Here is a 25911-nt window from a genome sequence, read left to right on the forward strand (position 1 = left end):
CATTGCCATCTGCCAAAGATTCTCCAAGCAAAGATGAGAGAAGCACTAACCTATGAGAGAAAGTATAAATATTTAGAGAGTGTTTTGATGGGCATAACACATCCATTTATCCAAACAATAAAAGTAGCATGCCTTTTAGGGTCTAAGACTTTCCCAGCCATAGATTTTTACTAGGTTTTCAGAACCACACATGAATTTCCTCTCATGTAGTGGCCATCAAATCCAATTAGAAAGCAATTGGTTATTCCCATAAGTCATATATTATAGCACCATTGGATGCATCTTGCGAAGATGGTTGTTTATATAGCACACATAGTGAATGCATCACTGGATAAGAAGATTGACGGCTTCTTTCCAAGCAGCCTGCATAACACTTCCCGGGAGGAGGTTTTCAGCCAAAGCTCACCTTGATTTCTCAGTGTGCTCAAACCAAAGCATGTGGTGTCTACAATAAGGACCCACCATAATATTCTGGGAGGCCTTCATGACCAACATTTCACTGGGAGGTATTCTATACCTAGAATTTTTTTTTTCTATGACAACTTATGGCTTTTGAGAGCAATATTATCTGCCCCTCTAGATACTGCTGTCAGAACTCTCTCCTCCCTTTTAATAATCTTTTTAAACTAGTTAATTTCCCCCATGATTTTTCATGACGTCTTGTATTTTGGTTCACACTCTCCCCATTCCATCCTTCTGTGTCTAACCTCCTTGACCATAGTTAAACCCTTTCATTTCCTAAATTCCAGCCCTCTATTTATAAATCTACTATCTCATGTATTTAATTCCTCCCCCTTCATCACCTAGTATGGTTCCTGTCTTGCTTACTCACCTCAGCTAATTCTTAATTCCACTTACATACAAAACTAGAAATTCAAAGTTAGACTGACACATGAGAGAGAACACGAGGCCTTTGACTTTGTGGGTCAGGGTTACCTCACTTAGTATAATATTTTATAGTTCCATCTATTCAAATTAAAATGACATTTTTTATTTTTCTATACAGCTGAATAAAACTCGATTGCATATCTGTACCACATCTTTATTATCTACTCTTCAATTGAAGGGCATCTAAGCTAATTTCACTTCACTATTAGGAATAGAGCAGCAATGAATGTGAATGAGCAAGTATCTGTCTAGTAAAGTGTAGAGAGTCCTTAGTAACTATGCTCTGGGTGGTATAGCTGAGTCATATAATAGAACAACTTTCAGCTTTTTGAAATTTATTTTTATATTGGCTGTGCCAGTTTACTCTCTACTAAAAGTGAATAATATTTCTTTTTCTCTTTATACCTTCACCAGAATTTATTGTCATTTGATTAGATAATAACTAGTTTGACTGGAATGAGATGGAATAGCATAGTAGTTTTAATTTGTATTCCCTTGATGGCTAAAAATGTTGGATATATTTAAAAATATTATTAGCCATTCATATTTTTCTTGTGAGAACATTTGTTCAGCTCCAAACCCATGTTTATTAGGTTGCTTAGGGCTGGGGAGATGGCTCAACATTTAAGGCACTTGCCTTATCAGGTTGCTTGCTTTTTTTATTGCTCAGACTTTTTTAGGGGAGGGTTCTTTGTGTATTTTAGGTACTAATTCTCTGTCAGAGGTGCAGCTAGAGGACATTTTCTCCCATTGTTTGGGCTTTGTCATGATCTGCTTGTGTTTCCTTAGCTATATTAAAGTTTTGGGCTTCATGAAGTCTCTCTCTCTCTCTCTCTCTCTCTCTTTTTTTTTTTTTTTGACATTTTTCCCAATTTTGTGGGCAACCTATATCCAGAGTTCCCTTTTAATGGTGCCTTCATCCCAAGATTATGCTGATTATTTTGTAAGAAAATTTTGAAACATATATTTTGTATCCATAGTTACATAAATTAATGTATATGTGCATCAGTTACAAAAGAATGCCTTATATACAAAAAGAAATAGTATGGAATGTTTATTTGAGACTCTGTTAACAAAAACTGTGCTCCTCTGTCCTTTCAGTAAATGACATGTTTTCATGTAACTACTTAATTTTCATTGTTTAGCCTGAAGTCCTACTGAAGGTGATAGTCAATATGTTGGCATCCTGGAACCAATCTCTGGAACATTTAGTGAAAAAAATAGAGGGAATGAAACAATGCCCTGAGTCTATCCTATCAAGAGCCAAAGACATTGATGAAAAATACAAAGTGCTCCTAGAAGGCATGAAGACAATACACAATAAGGTGTGTAGTGACTTTTCAAAATCATGTTTATTCTCCACATGCATGAAAGAGGTGATCAGTATCATTAGAAATGAAAGTTGAGGGCTGTAGGGATGGCTTAGCAGTTAAGTCATTTGTCTACAAAGCCAAAGGACCCATGTTCGATTTGCCAGGACCCACATTACCAGATGCACAAGGGGTACATGTATCTGGAGTTCTTCTGTAGTGGCTGGAGGCCCTGGTGCCCATTATTTCTCTCTCTCTCTTTCTCTCTCTCTCTGTCTTTCTTTCCCTTTCTCTGCCAAATAAATAAATAAAAATAAATATTTAAAAAATTAAAGTTGAAATATATCAATTAGGCAACCCATTTTGTCAACAGATTCACTACTACTAGATTGCTACAAGTACCAATGAACCTGTTGACATCCTAAGACTCTCAATAGAATGTAATAATTTAGACAGGACATTTCCTGTGTAGAGTTGGAATATTGCTGACTACCTCTTTCTCTTTTTTTCCTTTTTATTTTATTTATTTATTTTTAGAGAGAGAGTGAGACAGAGGAGAGAGACAGAAAGAGAAAGAGAGAATAGGCATGCCTGGGCCTCAGCCCCTGAAATTGAATTCCAGATGCTTGTGCCACATAGTTGGCACGTGAAACCTTGTGCTGGCCTCACCTTTATGAGTCTGGCTAATGTGGGATCTAGAGAATAGAACATGGGTTCTTAGGCTTCATGGGCAAGCACTTTAACCACTAAGCAATCTCTTCAGCCCCTCAGCTGATCTTTCTATCACAGTTAAACCTAAGTATCTATCTGCATCTTAGAACAAAAAGTTCATCCCTCACTGTATCTGAGATTTTGGGTACTTACATTATATAGAGATTTGATATGGCTGAAAGCAAGAAAAGGAAAATAGCGTGACATCAGAATTCACAAAATACAAAGGAAATAAAAAAAATGCTCAGGACATGGGGAAGTCTCTTATGTGACAGAAATGACACAAGCTCCTTCTTTGACCCTTGAGCAAGTCCATGCCTACAGAAAAGTAGGAGCTACCTGGTTCTTTGTCTCATATTATAAGCACACTCTTTACTGGGTATGAATTGCATGGCAGAACCAACATACATGGGCCTTCTTTCTAGATGGTTCCCGCTCTTATGTTGCCCTGGTTGCCCTGGTCCAGATACATGAAAATTTATGTTCTTAGCTAAAGGTTTTACATTCTAACTTTTCCAAATTTTAGTTCAGTATTTAGAAAAAAAGACAACAAATACATATGTATATGCGTGTGTTTTTCTTTACTGACTATTGTTTTGTGATTAGGTTTGGGCTCCAGTTGATGAAGAATTCAGCAATCCTATCCAGTGGGAAGAGAACAACTTGAATATGGACAATGAAGACGCTCAACTTTCTGCTCTTTATAACATGTTCTATTGTCTGAGCAGGGATTCAAATAAGATAAACACTTACGTCAGGCTTCTGAGGTGTCAAATGGTCTATCACAATAACTGCTAAGCCTGAAACAGTCCATTTAGCTTCTGAGGTAGTCAACCATGATTCATCCCTTCAAAGCTTCTTACAAATTTTATCCTTTTCAATGTATGCTTTGGATACTTCTTTAAGAATAAAAATATAAATATAAACTGACTCAAGAAATGCTATATCTAAGAAACCACTTTCTCAAAATTTCTTTTGTCCACATAATACAAAGTCCTCAACAGCAATTGCATAGTCCTGTGAAAAGTTGTCACAAATAATATATTTAGACTTGCACTTAACAAATTTCACAACATATTTTGGAACACAGAAGGTAATGCGAGTCAATTTTAATATGAATTAGACTTTTTGTGGAGGAGGAGCAGAAAGTTTGTTAGAGCCACAAATTGGGACGTCATTCACAGAAGCATTGCCTCTGCCCCATAACTGACTGGGACATCATGCACAGAAGCATTGCCTCTCCCCATAACTGACTGCTGCCCCCACAGCACATAACCCACAACCCCACGTGGATATTCTGCCACCCCAGTGAGGAGGTCCCCCTTCAGAAAGGGGGCAGGGATAAGGAAAAGGATGGTACCAGCAAACTAAGTATGTCCTCAATTAATAAAAATAAACAAATAAAAATGAGTTACAATTAATAGTCTATCCATGGACTCAAGCCATACAAATCTCAGGATATAAATGAAAGGCAGTGATACTGTTAAGCTAGATTTGTACTACATGACAGAGGATCATGAAACTGCCTCCTTCCTAAGAAATTTGAATCTCTGAAAAAGTCTCAAATGCATTAGACCCAAACATGAATGTCTTAGATTTCTCATCTCAACTAGTTTTTCTCTGAATTCTCATCTTCCTAGAATCATCTTAGACATGGCCCTTATGTGCATCTTTCTCAGAGGCTTCACAATAGCTACTTTTGTCTAATTTCAACTCCAACTCATGTTGTAGTTATTTAGTTTATCCTCACACATCCTCTGGTGGTTCTAGTTATTTATAAGAGATGAAGATATTAGTGCATGTAAAATCATTTCCTTTTCATCTCCTAGATTTACATTCCTTTGGATTTTTTAGGATGAGATAGAGCATGAAGAAATAGAAAAATTTTGGCATCACTGACTTATATCAAAGATTGATTGCTGTCTGTGATTCAAATAGAATTTTCTGTTGCCTCAGTTATGGTATACACTAAAAAATCTGCAAGCTAACAGTGGGTGAACTTTAGAATATGGGTTTTCATTCTGGTGCTGAGGACAGAATCCTAGGCCTAGTACTTGCTGAACTAAGTCCTCAACCATGAGATATAAGGGCTTCATCAGTAGAAATTCCCTGGCTATACTCCCATATCACTGCACAGACCTGCTATCTCTGGCCTCCTGTACAGTATCTACTTCTTGTTCCTTTACTGGAAGCAAATCTAATGAATGATCAAAGCAGTATTCTACCAAATGATTCCAGGAATCTCATACATCTTGACTACAATACAAATACACTGGTCACTGCTGACCCCTTCTTAGGATCTCTATCAAGTCTCATCTCTTCTTGTTCATCTCTATCCAGAGTGCTCTTGAGGTTCATTTGAGGACAGTCATATAGCATATGTGTTATTCTGTCAACAACCAAGGTAGAGTAAACAGATTATACATTTTCCTTATTCAGTGTAGAGAGAGATGATTGCTTGATTGTAGCTCAGCTTGTAAACTGACTCTGAGCACCTGGGACTTTGGCTCATCTGACTATAATAAGACAGTGGGATACCTTGGACATGGTCTTTGCCAGGATGTCTAGACAGTAAGAAAAAGCTCAGTCAACATCCTCATAAACATGATATGAAAACACGTGGCAGAAATAAAGAGAATGATATTGTGAGACAATGAGGGAAGGAAATAATACAAGAAAGAAAATTAGTAAAAGACTGTTTATGCTAGACAAGATGTTAGAACATTAACCTTGGTGGATGCTATAGTCTGCATTAGGTGTTGTTTAAAGTAGACAAGTGCTAACTTGAATTGATGTTTAAGAAAAATATCTTAACCATTCCTTTTCAACTAGCATGTGTTTATTTTCTTCTGGGAATAAACAAACACAATTACATTAAAATGATTAAACCATAGCAAAAATAAAACTGGTGAATATTCAAACACAAAGAAAGTATTGTAGATATTGTTTGATCTTATAGATTAGAAAATAACACAATTATTTCTATAGCAAGCACTAAATAAGAAAAAATGTAACATTCAGAAGTTTTTGCTGAACTTTCTTTTAGAAAAAGAAAATGTCTGAAGAAATTTGAGGATGACCAGAGAAGATGTAAAGGACCCCATGCTCAAGAGTGTGCAGAATTAATACCGTGGAAGTGACTATATCCAAACAACATGATCTAAGAGTCCACGTAATTCTAAATAAAATAAAAATAATATTGTTCCTTCAAAATTTACATGGAAGCATCAGACTCTGAGTAGCTAAATCAATACTGCTGAAAATCAGTAATGTTGCTGCATCAGAAACTGTATTGAACTACATTTAAAATTATACAGTAATAATAATAGTAATCACAAAACCATGGTATTTCAGAAAAGTAGACACATAGATCAATGAAATACAAGTCATAGAAACAAAATGATATGCCTACAAAATCCTGATTTTAGACAAAGTAACAAAAACATAAGACATGACAAAGGAGCCTTCTCAACAAACCATGCTGGAAAAAATCTGTATTTATGTACAAAAGAGAACTAAATTCTTACCTCATATAAATGAAACAAAATAAAGCTTTAAAGTATAGAAATGGCACATGTATTAGCTTCTCAATATAAAAATGAGTTTTATTAAAAACTGATAAAGCTAGCTTCAGAATGAAGTTGTTTAAATAATGTTGGACCTAGCAACATCACATAAGGATAAGGATAAAGATAAAGGACAGACCTTTAGGATATCATACAAAAAGAGATATCCACATACCCAAATATAGAGGCAAAATGCATAAAACAACATCATTGAAAGTACAAGCAAGGCCTGAAGAGATTTCTCAATGGTTAAAGATGTTTGCTTACAAATTCTAGCAACCTGGGTTCAATTCCCCAGTGGCACATAAAGCCAGATACACAAAATGGCACATGAATCTGGAGTTTGTTTGTTGTTGCAAGAGACTCTGGTATGGCCATTCTCTCTCTCTTTCTTTCCTGGAAAATAAATTAATAAAAATATTTTTGAAAGAAGGTGCAACAAATATGTCTATAGTTATAATCTAGGTATTAATACCTCAATCATCACCTGGTATAATTTAGTAGCAGGAAACTAAGCCATGGAATCCAATGGCTGAACCAAAAGTGACCCAAACTGCAAATATAGAAGACAAAAGCAAAGCTCATTTATCCAATATTATGTCATGATCATGAACATATGTTGTCATCTCCTCAGCTGTTCTTTGAATATAATGAAAGGAAAGCAAAAGTCAATCAACTAAAGAAAAACAGTAAAATCTCTCGGCCTATATAATTTGAACAACATACTTCTACAATATCCATAGATAATTGAAGAAATTTCAAAAGAAATAAAAATATAAGACAAAATATGAAATAAAAATTAAAATATCAAAATGTGTGGGTTGCACCTAAAGCAGTATTAAGAGAAAAATTCATAGCACTAAATGAAGCTGAGGAGAGTTCTGAAATCCACCATCAAACTTTCTATCTAAAAATATAAAGAGGGGCTGGAGAGATGGCTTAGTGGTTAAGGTACTTGCTTACAAAGCCAAAGGAACCAGGTTCAATTCTCTAGGATCCACATAAGCCAGATGCACAAGGTGGCACATGCATTTGGAGTTCATTTGCAGTGGCTGGAGGCCTTGGTGTACCCATTCTCTCTCTCTTCCTCTTTCTGTCTATCTCTGAATCTCTCTCTCTGATATAAATAAAAATAAAATATCAAAACTATGAAGAAGAAACTATAACAAAAAGAAAGAAATAACAAATATATGTAGAAATGAATTGAATAGAAAATATCAGTGAGACCATAATTTGCTTTTGAAAAATAATAAATAGATTTATAAACTTCTAGAAAGGGGAGCAAGATTCTTCAAAAGCAGTAGTAAAATAACAAAAGGTAATGACTCTTGGGAATAAATGCATATGCCTCACCCAGGATACAGTTTTGTATAGTTAGTCTCCAGCTGGTGTTCCTATTTTGGGAGTTTGGGGGCCTTTAGAGATGGAGAGTAGATAACATTACAATACATGAATTTAAGTTAGCATTGACTTAGATAATAAACATAAAAGAAAAAAATTAACACAAGGTAGTCTCTGTCTCTCATACATACACACACACACACACACACACACACATATATATATGCTTTCACATTTCATAGGGACATGTTAAGGAAAAACTTTGTGTGTAATAAGTTTAAAAACATCAAAATTATAAAGTGATATGAGTTAAATTGGTCAGTTACTTTGAAATTCCAGGAGCAATAAATTGTATTACATGCTGTGTTATATCAAAGCCCACCCTAGAAACTAAGTCAAGAGTTAATGGAAATCATGTGATTTGGGTCAGTAACAGATGTTGCTTCATGGAAATTCCTTCCTAAATGTCAACAATAAGTCAGAGATGCCCTTTTTCATGGCGCTCAGGACTTTTCAGGACTATCAAATAAGAGGCAGATCAAGTTCCAAGTGACCAACTTGTATAGAATGCCTGGAAGTACCCAGAAATTACATGTCCTCCTAATTTATTTTCCTGTGACAGCCCTCATGTCATGGAATAGAAACCTTAAAACATTGTGGTGGTTTGATTCAGGTGTTCCCCATAAATTTAGGTATTCTGAATGATAGTCTCCCCAACTGATGGCAATTGGAAATTATAGCCTCCTGGAGGCAGAGTATTCTTGGGGAGAGGCTTATGAGTTTTATCACTGATTTCTCCTTGGCAGTGTTTGGCACACTCTCCTGTTGCTATTGTCCACCTGATGTTGGCCATGGGGTGATGTCCATCCTTTGCTCATGCTATCATTTTCCCCTGCCATTGTGGAGTTTCCCCTTGAGCCTATAAGCCAAAATGAACTTCTTTTTTTCCCACAAGCTGCTCTTAGTTGGATGATTTCTACCAGCAGCGGCAACCTGACTACAACACACATTCAATGGAGATATCATATCACGTTCCCTCTAGAGGAGACTTTCATGTAGATAAACCTCTAATGCCCCTGAATCTTCAGTATCAGATTTCTACCATCAAGCTACTTAAATATACATGCTAATACACAAAATGACACAAATGTTATATTATTTCAGAGCATATACTTAAATTGAGAAGGGACAATTCAGTGAGTATTATAAGGAACCATGAAGTTGGGGTAGATTAGTGATAGATATACATAGATAAGTTATAGACAGATGAGATAGTTACATGATAGATAAAAAAAAAATTGACAGATAGGTAGATTTGGCATTATACATGGTTAGAAAAATCACAATAGAAATCCATAAATAGTAATTCAATTTTGAATGGCAGCAGGTAAGTTTCTCTGAGTCATTACTGCTCAATGAGACAAATACAGTATCCCCAGCAGTATTTGAGCTTCAGACTGTGGAGATGGATCTCCGCTATCACCTTTTATTACAAAGTCAACCAAAATGTCTTCAAAAAGCTTTTCTACAAAAATTTGGGGATAAGGATTGACCCAGCATCTGAACAAATAATGGTATTATGGGATATGGTGTCACACAAGTAAGACCATCTACTCACAGAATGTGAGGCACAGTTTTATTGGGTAAAAAAAGGAAAAAAGAAAAAGAAGAAAGTCTGGTATACCACATCTGAATCCCAGAGTCGGAATTTTAGGATGTAACCCTGAACTGTTCACAGTGTTAGTTTTGTTTGCAAATAACCACATGATGTTTATAAAAAAAAAGGAAAAAGAAAAAAAAATCAGGATGGGAGTTAAACCATAAATAAGTTATAGGAAGTGCCTGGGGAGGGGGGGGGGTGTGAGTAATACTGGGACCAGGAGTCTGCCAATGTCCCACTTATCTTCCTTAAGGATTTTGCTCAATAATGCAAGCCCAGGGAAATGCTATCTAGACAAGCAGAGCCTCCTATTTATCAACCATCCCTATCTGCTTAAACAAGTGCTTCATTCCATTCCTTTATGAGCTACTACAAGGAAATGTCCTCTATTTTGCTATAAGCTAGGTATAAGGAAATGTAGAGAAATATAACATTTTACTCTCTTTACAATGGTAAAAACAGGTGGTACAGAATGAAAAATAATGTGAGTGTCCTGTCAAAATATAAGTGTTCATGTCCTATAACCAAGCAACCTTCAGCACTTGTTCAGGAAGGCTTCAAGTGACAAGCACCTCAAGCTTGACTTCTTTACACAAGGGCATGAAGAGTAAAAATAATCCTGTGCACTGCAAGAGGTCAATGGGAAACCTGCAAATAAGATCACTAGGTCAAACAACTTCTCAACAGTAGTCAACTGAATAACATGAAGACTCTAAACAAAGTCAAAAGTTCTTTATAGAGTCATCTCTTTGTCCAGGCAGCGAATAACTGAGAGTGAGGGAACCAGGGGCACATACCCAAAGGCTAGATTCCTTCTATTCTGCCTGTTGAGAACAATTAACGAGTTTTCCTATTAGCTGCTTTCAGTCAAAACTGGTCCTGAGAACCTCCTTATGTAAACATAAGTACTTTGTGTTCTTTTCCCCTAAGGACCTGAGGGAAAATGGTAAAGGAAAGAGAATTCTTATTTTTATTTATTTATATTTTGTGGTTGTTTTTCCAGATAGGGTCTCAGCCAAGCACAGGATGTCCTGAAATTTACTATGTAGTCTCAGGGGACCTCAAACTCTCTGTGATCCTCCTCCTCTGACTCCCAAGTGCTGGGATTAAAGGTGTATGTATGCCATCATGCTCATCAAGAGAATTAGTTTAATTGAGTTTATCCAAAAATTATTAGAGGGGTGGATAGTTAACTGTTCCTTTCCTAGGGTTTAGGGGGATATAAGTGGTATATATGTTATTCTAAATCACACACGTATTTTTTGTGCACTAAAGACAGCTATTTATTCCAGACCAGGATGATTTTTGTTGCTATACTCATTTCTTTCATAAGTAGAGAGTGAAAATTTGTTTTTATTAGTTGTGGATATACTGAGTATGTAAACAGCATATGTTGGTAACATCCTTTCCCTCATCTCTGTTCATTTTCCAATGGAAGCCTCTTCTTTGGGGATGCAGGGCATTCCCATGGGCATTGTGGGTTGTACATTGTGGGGGCAGCAGTTGGTTATGAGAGATTGGCAATGTCTCTGTGCATAATGTCCCAACTTTTGACTCTCACAATCTTTCCACCCACTCTTCCACAAAATTCCCTGGGCCATGTTGTGTTTGTTTTAAGTCTATTTCAGCGATGGGCTCTTAGGAGCCTCTGGATCTCTAGTTTGGTAGGTGTTGAGTGTCCTCAGTGTCTATCTCCTTCACCCTTGTTCTGATATCAGGTTCACCAAAAAAAGCAGCACTCTTGCTCATTTCCCTAATTCCTCTGTGGTTTCAGCTGAGGCTGTTGTGGAATGGGAAGGGTCATTTCTCTCCTCTGGTCCTGCTCCTGTCTGAACAAGAGAAGCAGATTTTTCAATGGAGAGCAAAGTCAGCACAGGTTAAATGGGATAATCATTATTAGTTTAGAGAATTTAATGGGTGTAGACCCTGTTGTAGACCAAGATTAGTAGGAGCTTGATATTGGAAAGCAAAAACATTATCTGGATATGATTCTGACTTGTTTCCCAGTTCCAGATATAGATTCCTTCCCACTGAGCAAACCTGTTAGCCAATCCAAGAGCAATTGGTTACCCACTATGGCTGTGTGCCACAACTGCACCTGTGTGAGCATCATATCAGGTTGTTTGCTTCCGAGCAGCTTAGACATTGAGTTACTCAGACAGATATTGGTGTCTTTCCCCCAGTGAATATAACATGTTCTTAGTTCTAGATGGGCTGCCTGGGGACTGATTCTCTTCCAGATTCCAGCATATGGTGTCTCAGCAGTAGGGTCTTACCATTTACCTGTGGTGGGTAATCAAGTGGTCTTACAGAAGTCTGTCTTGTTTTAGGAAACCTTGTAGGTCTCTCTGATCAACAGCTCATTGTGGGTGTTAGCCTGTGGTGAGCACTAAACTCAGTAGTCAAGAGGGGGATTATGTTAATTCAGTTGCCAGACTTTACTCACTCTTCACACATGTTGATTAAGCCAAGTCCCTTTCTGCCCAATCCTCTCAACTAGCATAAACACCTGAGGCATTCACTTGCAGTGTCACTTGGCCCACAGGTGCTTTCTGGGGCCTGGAGCCTGCTCTGTCCACTCTGTGTCAGGCTACCAAGGGGTTGCTCCGGCTGCTTCTTCTTGTGGCAGGTGGCAGGTATCAACACAGAGAGGGACGTGGAGTCTGCCTCTCTGAGTTGAGTGACAATGTTATGAGCTTTTGTTGGGGTTATTGTACCCATTTTTTCTTCAGTCATCCTGGCTGCTGATGGCCACCTTAGGGTTAGCTCATTTGCATATCAGCACACAACCAGTCTCTGGTCAGTCTCTGGTAATACCCACTGGTTGCCTCAGTGATGTTGTTGTTGCTAAATGAGTGGCCCATTTTCTACTTCTAAATATTGCTCCTAACAGACCACATCTAGTACTGGGAGTTACAGGACAGCACCAAGGGAAAAGAAAGAAGAAAAAGAAAGAAAATAGTAAAAAGAAAAAAGGAACAGGAGAAACTTAAGGTTAGGCTTCATCTCACCTTTTCCAGGTCCCTTCAATTCAGGTGCTCCCCATAAGGTCCTATTGAGGGTTCAACCTTTTAGTCTTTCCCCCAGGATATAGGATTCTATGGTACCAGTTCCATTTTGTTTAATTCTGTGCGCCCACCCCTCCGATTCTCCCCTCCTCAAGCCCTACCCACCCTATTGCCCAGGTCTCCAATTGCTTACTAGATATGTCAACAACTCAGGCTGATCCAGGTTAGAAACCAAACATGAGTGAGACCATATGAAGATTTCGTTCTGTGATTGGGTGAGTTCACTGAGTATAATCTGTTCCAAGTTCAACCATTTTTCTACAAATTTCATCTTGTCATTTTTTCTTACTGCTGAGTAGAATTCCATCATGTAGATACACAACATCTTGGTTATCCATTCATGCAATGATGGGCATCTGGGTTGATTCTAGTTCTTAGCTATTATGAATTGAGCGCCTGTAATCATGGTTGAGCAAATATCTCTGAACTGAGGTGTGAAGCTTTTAGGATAAATGCCCAGTAAAGGAATAACTGGGTCTGTTGGTAACTCTATATTTAACCTTTTAAAGATTCTCCATGTTGATTTCCATAGTAGTTGCACCACCTTACATTCCCACCAGCAGTGAATGAGGATTTCTGTTTCTCCCCATTCTCACAAACATTTGTTTTCATTTGAGTTTTTAATGTTTCCTATTCTTTTTTTTTTTTTTTTTTTTTTTTTGAGGTAGGGTCTCACTCTAGCTCAGAATGACCTGGAATTCACTGTGGAGTCTCAGGGTGGCCTTGAACTCATGGCAATCCTCCTACCTCTGCTTCCTGAGTGCTGGGATTAAAGGTGTGTGCCACCACACCAGGCTTTTATGTTTCCTATTCTTACTGAGGTAAGGTGGGATTTCATAGCTGTTTTAATTTGCATTTCCCTGATAGTTAGGGATGTTGAACATGTTCTTAAGTGTGTGTTTTCCATTTATATTTCTTTCTGTGTGAACACTCTGTTCAGTTCTGTGCCCTATTTTGTGAGTGGATTGTTTGAATTTTTATTGCTTAGGTTTTTGAGTTCTTTGTATATACTAGAAATTAGGCCTCTGTCGGTTTTTAAATATTCTTTTGGAAGTAAACTTGGTCCCATAATTTTAGAATGCCTGGCAAACTAATTTTGCAAGTAAAGAAAACTAATTATCTGACAGACTTAAAAAGTACTTAAAGTAATTTTCTTTAGAACATCTCCTCTGCTGATAGGTCTCAGCCTAATATCACATTTACAGAAGTTTGGAGCATCTGAGTGACAGACTGGTATATAAATCAAGTTTTTAAAGATCTAAACAATCAAGTAGTAATTAAGAGAAATAAAAAGCAAAATGAAATAGTAAGAATGATCATGTGCTTAAGTCAGAATTTCTAGGAAAAGGCTCACAGAGACTCGGGTAGGAACTTTTAGAGAAGAAATGAATTGCATGTATAACATGAGATTCTCATGAGCTTACAGTGAGAAGCAAAAAGTATGGCTTATAATTGTATAGTATTTTCACTAGTTAACAGGCTTGGGCTATGGATTAGTAATATTGACTTTCAACTTGAATGCCATTAAAAGTGCCTAGGTGGTGACACCTCACACTGCTTGGATCAAAAAGATGGTGAATTAGATTCATCCTCCTTTTCTGAATTGTGTAAATTACCTGGTGCCTTATGCATGTAGTTCTATACTGTGGTCATTGTACTTTCATCTACCAACACTGGTACCTCCAAAATGTACATTGTCCTGCAGATGTCATGGTTGTCAGAAGGTCCATATCCATCACACCTGACACTGTCTATCTTTCCTATAATTTCTGGGTTAGGATCTTCCCAAATCTTGTCACATTCTTTTTTATAAGACCCTCATTTCTTAAAGTTACTTTTTTTTTTATCCTACCTGAATTACTTTAGCACTTCACAGCCCCATTTATATACCATCCTTGACATTCAGATCCACCAAACACTCCCTAACATCAGTAGGTTTCTAGCTTGTAATCCTGACAGAAGAAATATTGCTATTAAAAAAAACTTGAATCCCTCATTTGAACTATCATACTATCATCATTTTTTAACATTCAAAAATGCAGACTTTCATAACTACAAAGTCCATATTGAGGTAAGCGTGTGGAGGATACTTACAAAGGTTGTTTATCTGGCAATTAATTTTGCAGCAGGAACATTGAAGGTTATGTGATATTCTACAAAAGCATCTTGGATATTTAAAGTTATTGTGAGAGTTTTTGAATTTATGAATTGTTTTATGCATGCATATTTTTACCAGCCTGGTAATTTTATCTGGGACATTTACAATTAGAATTATCAAATATTCTGTGGAACTTGCATTCCTGAGACTCATATTTTAAAAGTACCAATTTTGGCAGACTAATATATACAGGTGAAAGGTTTTCAATATGATGTGTGTACATGTTGTTTTCACTTTGTAGTGTAGTTTCTTAATGTATAGAGGTCTGTGTACACCCATCTGAGAATGAGTGAATTCATGTTGAAACTACCTCTGATCTCTGTAATAATGAAATACTATATGGCAAGGGAGTAATGATGCAGAAATTAAAGACAAAACAAAATTGCAAAGTAAATACTAACAAAAGCTCATGATATGCCCACCAAGACGTGCATGGACCTTACTAATCAATGTCCTACAAATTTAAGGTCATTATACTTGTAAAAAAAACTGTTTTCTCATTATAGAAAAATGAATACTTAAAACCAATAAAATAAAGAATGGAGAAAATCCTTAATATTACGTAAATTATACAACACATTTTCATAGACACATGTTGCTATGGTGAAGACATGGTCTGAGGTGGGAATGACTCTGTCCGGACAATGAAAGACTGGCAATGATGCATCCTGCCTATCAAGCATATGACAGCTATCTAGAGACCCAATTTGAAATCATGAATTTTTCAAAACCTTTCTAATTTTCAAAATGCTTCTGTTTTGGGAGTGCTATATCAAAATGAACATTAATTGTAGGCAATTCTAAAATGCATTGGGACATTGAGCCACAGTGGATGTAGATGGAGATAAAGCCATGAAGGTGAAAAAGATTTGACTTGTTTAAGGCCTCAGTAAGTATTTCTCTACACATACTATAGCATTCATTTGTTCTATCAAGAAACTATGCTCAAAGCATCCAGGGACACCTGGCTCATACCAGAGTTGGAGAATATTATGAAATGAGAGCTGCTTGAAGGGGTGGATATTGTTCATGTAGCATAAGGAAGGCAAGTTTGGCAGATGAAAGGCAGGAACTATAGAGACTGGAAGAAAGGAATATACTTAAAGTTGCAAAGTTTGCCTTAATGTAAAATGTCCTATTCCTGTAAGACCTGATCATACTAAACATTATATTGGTCATTTGTCTAGCAAAAGTGAATTTGCAGATATCCTGGGAACAGAAGTTCAGAAAATGCCTATATGGTGTTCAAAAAGAAACTAAATTTCTGGGCTGTAGAAATGGCTTAATCATTAAGGCACTTGCCTACAAAACATAAGGACCCAGATTCATTTCCCTATTACTCATATAAGGCAGATGCACAAGGTGGCACATATGTTTGGAGTTTGTTTACAGTGCCGAGAGGCCCTAGCACACCCATGCTCTCCCTCTCTTTCTTTCTCTTTTCTAGCTTTTTCTCTCTCATTTTCTACCAAACAAATAAATAAATTCCTGTAAAATCCTATGAGAACAAAAACAGTTGACTGAAATGAAAAAGGAGATTAATATTGTGAAATAGGAAATCAATGTGATAGAAAACCTGACAAAAAGCCAGATGTAAATAGTATCAAATAGTAGCAAAATATGTAAAAGGCCAAATCCCAAACTGAAAAATCAAATAAAAATACAATAAAATTGAACAAGGTGACACATTCCAAGAAGGACAAATTAAAAACGAAGGTATGAATGGAACACTCAAAGGACTATAAAGAAACAAAAGTCAAGACTCAGTTTAAAAGTCAAAGATTTTTCATAGAATATATTTTCATAGAATATATAGAATATATTTTCAGGGGCTTCCAGTTAAGATGGTGGCATAGGTACCAAGCCAAAGCAGCCTAAGGGGGAAAAAGATTAAAAAAAAAAAAAAACTCAGCAAGATACATACTTTTACTAAAAAGTGAGGTGTATAGGAAATTGAAATGGCAGTGGAGAAGTAGAAGAGATCCAGAGCATCCAGAGCCTGCACAGGCTGGGAAAAGTGACCACAGCAGGTCCGCCAACCGCGGCAGTGGCAGAGCACCAGAAAGCCTCCAGGCTTGGTTCCAGCCGCAGGAAAAGCCAGGTGAGGGGAGCTTCCAGTCACACCAGAGCTCTTCGCGACTCAAGAAACGTGAAGGGAGAGCGGCAGTGAACAACGGAGGAGTTGATCACAAGGTAGAAGAACATGTGGAACAGCAAGAGAACTAAAGCATCATTGGCTCCCTCCCCTCCCCCACTGCCTGTGTCCAGCTCCAGCGAACAGAGCAGCGGTCCCAGGACCCAGCCATGCCAACTTAAGCCAAGAGCAGGACCCAAGCAGGAGCAGAGTCTGGCTGCAATATCAGCTGTTCTGGCACCAGCAACAGCAGCCCCAGCAGCAGCAAATCCATTAGTGGCAGCAGCAACAATCCAGCAGCAGCAGCTTCAGAGGCAGCAGCAGATCCAGCATCAGCAACTTCAGCAGCAGTGGTGATAGACCCAGCAGTGGCAGCTTTAGCAGCAATGGTGACAGATCCAGCAGCAGCAGCTTCAGCAGCAGCAGTAGTGGTTCCAGCAGCAGGGGTGCTGTTCTGCAGGGCCACAGTTACCAGGCTCAGTTTGCACTGTAGGAAAAGCCAGTGCCCAACTCCAGAAAACAGAACAGCAGCCCAATGACCAAGCCAGCAACTTGACTGAGACCAAAATCATCCAAGGTAAGTGGAATTGCACCAGGGAAGGGTCTCACTTGGTCACAAGCTGACTTGAATCCCTCAACAGACCAGAAATCTTAAGCTCTTTGTTGATAGAGGATCTGGTTGTTATAATAATTACTCTTGCATAAATACTCAGTGTTGTTTTTGATTGAATGTGTACAGTGTTTAGTTAACTTTTAGAATATACCTATATTTTATTCCACTCAGCCTAATAGAATAATCCCATAGCAGGGAAACTCAACCCCTAGGAACACCTTTGTAGATACTCTGAGAGTCTTAAAAGCCACATCTAACACCTTAAGGTCCTACCCTGAAGATATATAACATCAAATCAATTGATACAGCTAAGAATACCCAGCTAGCTAGAAAATCCAAGTATTAACTTAATCCAAGATGCAAAAATATATACATTATAACACAAGGAACACTAAAAAGCAAGACGATATAAATCCACCTAAAAGAATTAATGCATCAGAAATGACCTCCATTGAGAACGAGTTAGAGGAAATGCCTGTGAAAGACTTCAAAAGAATGATTGTAAATATGTTCAAAGAAGTCAAAGAAAAAATCAAAGGAATGAAAGAAGAAATCAAAGAGGAAATCAAAGGAATCAAAGAGGAAATCAAAGAAGATGCAATAAAATAATAAAGAAAATAATAAAAAAGAATAAAGAAGGCAATACAAGACAATAAGGAAATAGAAATAATAAAGAAAATCCAGTCAGAATTACTAGCAATAAAAAACACATCTGGGCTGGAGAGATGGCTTAGTGGTTAAGCACTTGCCTGTGAAGCCTAAGGACACCGGTTTGAGGCTCGGTTCCCCAGGTCCCACGTAAGCCAGATGCACCAGGGGGCACACGCGTCTGGAGTTCGTTTGCAGAGGCTGGAGGCCCTGGTGCACCCATTCTCTCTCTCTCCCTCTATCTGTCTTTCTCTCTGTGTCTGTCACTCTCAAATAACTAAATAAATAAAATTTAAAAAAAAACACAGCTGATGAAATTAAAAAACTCTGTAGAAAATCTCACCAGTAGAATGAATGAAGAAGAGGACAGATTATCTAAGCTAGAAAACCAGGTGAAACACCTAATATAGTCCAACAAAGAGAAAGACAAACTTACAGAAAAGTATGAGTGGGAATTACAAGATATTCAGGGCACTATGAAAGACAAAACATAAGAATTCAGGGCATAGTAGAAGGAGAAGAATTCCACTCCAAAGGCATAGTAGGCATCAATAAAATCATGGAAGAAAACATCCCTATAATTGGGAAAAAGGTGCCAATGCAGATACAGGAAGCCTTTAGAACCCCAGCCAGAAAAAAACCTCAAAGAATCTCTTTGCCATATCATAATCAGACTACAAAACACACAAACCAAAGAAAAAATACTGAAAGCAGTTAGAGAGAAAAATCAAGTTACCTACAAAGGCAAGCCCATCAGTATCACAGCAGATTATTCAACACAAACTTTAAAAGCCAGAAGGGTTTGGAGTGATATATTCCAAGTTCTGAAAGATAACAACTGTCAACCAAGGTTGCTTTATCCGGCAAAGCTAACCATTCAAATAGACAGAGAAATAAGGACATTCCATGACAAAAGCAGGTTAAAGGAGTATTTGAAGACGAAACCAGCTCTACAGAAAATACTTTAAAGAATCCTGCATGCTGAAGAAAAGGAAAAGCACATATATAAGGAACCTAGAAAAAACAAGCAGTACTCAAATACTAGTTAACACAAGGGAGCAATGGTAGAACAGGAACCACAAAAAAAAAAAAAAAAAAGAAAGAAAAAGGCAAACATAAATACACACCTTTCAATAATATATCTTAATATCAATGGCCTCAGTGGCCCAACCAAAAGACATAGGTTTGCAGACTGGGTTACAAAGCAGGATCCTACAATTTGTTGTCACCAAGAAACTCACCTTTCTACAAAGCATAGACATTATCTTAGGGGAAAGGTTGAAAATTGTGTTTCAAGCAAATGGACCTAGAAAACAAGCAGGGGTTGCTATCCTAATATTTGACAATGTAGACTTAAGTCCAACCTTAGTCAAGAAAGTTAAGGAAGGTAACTTTATATTGATTAAGGACACACTCCACCAGGAGGACATTACAATCCTAAACATATATGCACCCAACATGGGGGCTCCCAAGTTCATCAAACAATCACTATTAGAAATAAGGTCACAGATAACACCAAACACAGTGGTGGTGGGTGACATTAACACCCCACTCTCATCAATTGACAGGTCATCCCAGGAAAAAATAAACAGAGAGACATCTGTACTAAAGGAGGGCATAGAAGGAATGGACCTAACAGACATATATAGGACATGTCATCTAAAGGCTGCAGAATATACATTCCTTTCAGAATCACATAGAACATTCTCTAAAATAGACCATATATTAGGACACAAAACAAATCTTAACAAATTCAGGAAAATTCAAATAATTACTTGCATTTTATCTGACCACAAAAGAATTAAACTATGAATCAGTAGCAAGAAAGGCTATTGAGCATACACAAAATCATGGAAACTAAACAATACACTACTAAATGATGAGTGGGTCAATGAAGAAATCAAGAAGGAAATCAAAAAATTTATAGAGTCAAACGATAATGAGAACACAACATGCCAAAATCTCTGGGACACAATGAAGGCAGTTCTAAGAGGTAAATTAATCGCCTTAAGTGCCTATATTAAGAAATTAGAAAGGTTGCAAGAAAACAACCTAATGCTTCACCTTAAAGCATTGGAAAACAAAGAACAGGGCAAACCAAAAATCAGTAGATGGGAAGAAATAATAAAGATTAGGGCAGAAATTAATGAAATATAAACAACAACAACAAAAAAAAAATCCAAAAATTAATGAAACAAAGAGTTGGTTCTTTGAAAGGATAAACAAGTTTGATAAACCTTTAGCAAATCTGGCCATAAGAAAGAGAGAAGAGACACAAATTAGTAAAATCAGAGATGAAAAAGGTAACATCACAACAGATTGCAGAGAAATTCAAAAAATCATAGGGTCATACTATAAAAGCATGTACTCTACAAAGTATGAAAATCTGGAAAAAGTGGATGATTTCCTTGATTTATATGACCCACCTAAATTAAATCAATAAGAGATTAATCATTTAAATAGACCTATAACAAGCATGGAGATCCGAATAGTTATCAAAAATCTTCCAGCAAAAAAAAAGCCCAGGCCTGATGGATTCACTATTGAATTTTACCAGACCTTCAAGGAAGAGCTAACACCATTGCTTCTTAAGCTTTTCCAGGAAATAGAAAAAGTAGGAATTCTACCAAACTCCTTCTATGAAGCCAGCATCACCTTGGTACCAAAAGAAGGCCAAGATAGAATAACAACAAAAACAAAAAATTACAGACCAATCTCCCTCATGAACATAGATGGAAAAATTCTCAACAAAAGCTGGGCATGGTGCTGCAAGCCTTTAATTCCAGCATTTGGGAGGCAGAAGTAGGAGGATCACCATAAGTACAAGGCCACCCTGAGACTACAGAGTTAATTCCAGGTCAGCCTGGACCAGAATGCGACCCTACCTCGAAAAAACAAAAAAACAAACAAACAAAAAATATCTACAAAATATTGGCAAACAGAATACAAGAATATATCAAAAAGATCATTCACCTTGACCAAGTAGGCTTCATCCCAGAGATGCAGGGATGGTTCAATATATGCAAAGCTATAACTGTAATACATTATATAAATGGGTTGAAGGACAAAAAACACATGGTCATCTCATTAGATGCAGAGAAAATGTTCGACAAAATCCAACATCCCTTCATGATAAAAGTCCTACAAAGACTGGGAATAGAAGGAACATGTCTCAATATAATAAAAGCTATTTATGACAAGCCTATAGTCCACATATTACTAAATGGGGAAAAACTGGAAACTTTTCCACTAAAATCAGGAACAAGACTGTCCCCACTTTTATTTAATATTGTTCTGGAAGTCTTAGATATAGCAATAAGGCAAGAGACACACATAAAAGGGATACAAATTGGAAGGGAAGAGATCAAGTTATCAATATTTGCAGATGACATGATTCTATACATCAAGGATCCCAAGACTCTACTAGCAAACTGTTAGAGCTGATCAAAACCTACAGCCATGTAGCAGGATACAAAATAAATACACAGAAATCAGTAGCCTTCATATATGCTAACAACAAACACACAGAGGATGAAATCAGAGAATCACTCACATTCACAATTGCATCAAATATAATAATAATAAAATACCTTGGAATAAGCCTAACCAAGGAGTAAAGAATTTTTACAATGTGAACATTAAAACATTCAAGCGAGAAATTGCAGAAGACACTAGAAAGTGGAGAAATATCCCTTGTTCCTGAATTGGAAGAATCAATATTGTGAAAATTGCAATCTTACCAAAAGCAATCTATACATTTAATGCAATCCCTATCAAAATTCCAAAGGCATTCTTCATGGAAATAGCAAAAACAATCCAAAAATTCATTTGGAATCACAAAAAATCTCCAATATCTAAAAAATACTGAGCCATAAAAATAAGGCTGGTGGTATCACCATACCTGATTTTAACCTATACTACAGAGCCATAGTAACAAAAACAGAATGGTACTGGCTCAAAAATAGACATGTAGATCAGTGAAACAGAATAGAGGACCCAGATATAAGTCCAGGTAGCTATAGCTACCTGATATTCGATAAAAATGCCAAAATTACTCATTGGAGAAAAGACACCCTCTTCAGCAAATGGTGTTGGGAAAACTGGATATATATCTGCGGAAGGATGAATATAGATTCTTCTCTCTATAAATGCACAAGAATTAAGTACAAATGGATTAAATACCTTAACATCAGATCTGAAACTCTGAAACTGCTAGAGGAAAAAGTAGGAGAAACCCTTCAACATATTGGTCTTGGCAAAGACTTTCTGAATACAACCCCAATTTCTCAGGCAATAAAACCACAGATTAATTACTGGGATCTCATGAAATTACAAAGATTTTGCACTGCAAAGGACACAGTGAAAAAAGCAAACAGGCAACCTACAGAATGGAAAATAATCTTTGCCAGCTATATATCTGATAGAGGATTAATATCTAGGATATACAAAGAACTCAAAAAGTTAAATAATAAGGAATCAAACAAGCCAATCAAAAAATGGGCTATGGAGCTAAATAGAGTATTCTTAAAGGAAGAAATATGAATGGCATATAAGCATCTAAAAAAATGTTCTACGTCACTAGTCATCAGAGAAATGCAGATTAAAACTACATTGAGAATCCATCTCACTCCTGTTAGATTGGCCACCATCATGAAAACAAATGATCATAAATGTTGGCAGGGATGTGGAAAAAGAAGAACTACACTGCAGGTGGGAATGCAATCTGGTCCTGCCATTGTGGAAATCAGTGTGGAGGTTCCTAAAACAGTTAAAGATTGATCTACTATATGACCCAGCTATAGCACTTCTAGGCATATATCCGAAGGAATCATCTCATTTCCTTAGAAGTGTGTGCTCAACCATGTTGATTGCTGCTTAATTTATAATAGCTTGGAAATGGAACCAGCCTAGATGTCCCTCTACTGATGATTGGATAATGAAGATGTGACACGTTTATACAATGGAGTTCTACTCAGTAGTAAAGAAAAATGAAGTTAGGAAATTTGCAGAAAAATGTATGGATCTGGAAAGGATTATACTAAGTGAGGTAACCGTGGCCCAGAAAGCCAAGCTCCACATGTTCTCCTTCATATTTGGATCCTAGCTACAGATGATTGGGCTTCTGTGTAAGAAGGAAAATACTTAGTAACAGTGGCCAGTAAATTAAAAAGGAGATATAAAGGGATGGGAAAGGAAGGGAGGAGGGTACTTAATAGGTTGGTATTGTATATATGTAAGTATAATGATTGAGATGGGGAGGTACAAAGATGGAGAATGGAATTTCAAATGGGAAAGTGTGGGGGGAAAGGAGGGTATTACCATGGGATATGTTTTATAATCATGGAAAATATTAATAAAAAATGTGATAAGAAAAAAAAGAAAATATTTTCAATGAAGCAAGAAAATAATGAAATAAAGAAGTCATAATATTCTTAATTGAAGAAGATATAATTTTACATAGAAGAGTACTTAAAGACTCTGCAACAAAACTCTTAATACTCATAAGCATGTTCTGCATTGTGGATTATTCCAAAATTAATACATAAAAGTCTATAGTTTTCCTATGTAACAATGACAAAAAGGCTGTGGAAATGATCAGGGAAGAGAAACCACTTACAATGACCCCCATATAATAAATAAACTATGAATAATTCTAAGCAAGAAAATAAATAATCTCCACAATGAAAAAAATAATAAAAATCAAGAGAAGGCTTCTCATTAACACAGCATAATATGCCATATTAATGGAACTGCAGAAATAAAGAGGTAAGATAATGAAAACTACACATTTCTCCACCAAAATGAAGGTCTATAAGTAATTTCTAACTTAGGAGAGAACTCAGAAGTGAACAGCAGAAAGCAGAGAGTTGAAGGCAGTATGGTTTCACCTTCAGCCTTCCAGTCTCAGCAGCAATGGCCGCTGGGAAGTGCTGCAAGCAAGCATGTGCAGGTGGGGCAACCCATAGGATCCAAGAAATGTGAGAGGGTAGAAGGTAGAATGGCCAGGGCAAACTTCATAGACGTGGGTAAATGGCACCCAGCATCCAGATGCAAGAACATGTGAGGATGTGGCTGACCTCGAGAGGATGGGAAATGACTACCTGGTATGTGCAGTAGAGTTCCAACTGCAGGTATTATCATAAGGGTGCTGACATGGGCAAGACTGATGGCTCCGATGTTAAAAGTGCTTGCTTGCAGAGCACAATGGCCCTGGTTCAATTCCCCAGTACCCATATAAAGCTAAAGCTAATGGTGCATACATCTGGAGTTAATTTGCAGTAGCAAAAGTTCCTCTCTCTCTCTCTCTCTCTCTCTCTCTCTCTCTATGCAAATTTATACTTAAAAATAAAAAGTAAGAGTGGTATGAAGCTAAATCTGGCAGCCATTGGGAAGTGGTCCAATGTTCCTGGCCTGGCCATACTTTAGCCACCAACAGTAGATCTACTAGGAAGGCAGTCTTCAATTCATACCCTTTCTTCAAGACCAAAAGAGAAAAAGAAAATTAAACACTTCAAATAAAGTAGAAGCTAAGGGAAACTGGTTTACAGTCCATTCTCAAGAAGGGACTTGGAGCCAATCTCACCCCAAATTCCAAGGTAGAGAATAGCACTGGGAGAACAGGACCAAGATTGGACATTAAGCAAGTCAGGTCACCTAGACTCGCACAAAGGCAGCATACAGAATGTGAAAAATTATCCAGATTGAAGTGCGCACAGCTGAATGTAATGTATAGACTGCTATCTCACATCCTCTTCGATCAAAGTTGATGAGGGCACCCAACATAGGCTACACAAAGCTTATATTTTGGCATCCTTAGCAAGATAAGAAGACTACTTTGAGATGAGCAAACCCCAATGCAAATGAAATAATGCAAGGCACCAAGCCAAGAGATCCCCATCAAAAACTGTCTAGTCCCATAATGGAAGCCTCCAATGAAAACTTGAGGAAACCCAAGGAACAGCATCCACTTGAAATGAAATTACAGTAAGCATATTAATGAGACCACAAAGAAATGGCTGGATAAAATGGGGAAAAGTAGTCTAAACTTCTAAAACAAAAACTTAAAGAAGGGGTGATTTATGTGGAAGACAATAGAGAAACAGAGCTCAACATACAAGTCAGAGGATGGCTCAATGAAATGGAAGAAAACTTTTTTTAAAAAAGAACTGAAAGTATGGATGAAGTGAAAGGAAGAAAGCAAATAAAATCAACTCAATCTTTGGCTGAGTGAAATCAAAGAGAACCAAAAAGCAGTATTTTAGAAACAGCTCAATGAAATTTAAGACAATCAAAAATATCTCAGTAGATGGCTAAATGAAATAGAGGAAAAATAGTTAATTAACTCATAGGTAAGTGGGATAAACTGAAAGTGGACATAATCAATTGCTGGTATGAATTTCTAGAGACAATAAATATATCAAATCAAGAAACAGAAATGGAATTCAAGCTGATGAAGAAAGTACTAAATAAAAATATAATAACTCTCTTTAAAAGCTCCCAAGAAAGCCTCACAGGCAGAAGAGACTATGGACAAAACTTAAGGACAAGACAGAAAATACCTTGAAAGCCCCAAAACAATATCTAGTTCAAAAACAAAATATGAACCGAACATGAAAGAACAGTGGGACACCTTAAAAAGACCCTATATTTGGATTATAGCAAAATAAGAAGGGAAAGAAATACAGGCCAGAGGCATAAAGAATATCTACAACAAAAAATTATCCAAGAAAAATCTTTCCAACCTTATAAAACAGAGATCTACTCATGTACAGGAGGTGCATAGAACACCAAACAAACAGGATCAGACAAGAGAT

At 37.1% G+C, this 25911-nt stretch overlaps 1 protein-coding gene across 1 annotated transcript in view; it reads left to right on the forward strand.

Moving 5' to 3' along the window:
• LOC101611627 (prolactin-like) overlaps positions 1 to 25911 on the forward strand; it is a 51487-nt gene that overhangs the window by 2557 nt on the left and 23019 nt on the right. Inside the window, exons 4-5 of the mRNA XM_045136357.1 lie at positions 2034 to 2213; positions 3516 to 3662. Of these exons, the coding sequence (XP_044992292.1) occupies positions 2034 to 2213; positions 3516 to 3662 (327 nt within the window). The remainder of the gene's footprint in view (positions 1 to 2033; positions 2214 to 3515; positions 3663 to 25911) is intronic.

The sequence above is a fragment of the Jaculus jaculus genome, chromosome 17, assembly GCF_020740685.1.
Source record: "Jaculus jaculus isolate mJacJac1 chromosome 17, mJacJac1.mat.Y.cur, whole genome shotgun sequence".
Classification (NCBI taxonomy): Eukaryota; Metazoa; Chordata; class Mammalia; order Rodentia; family Dipodidae; genus Jaculus; species Jaculus jaculus.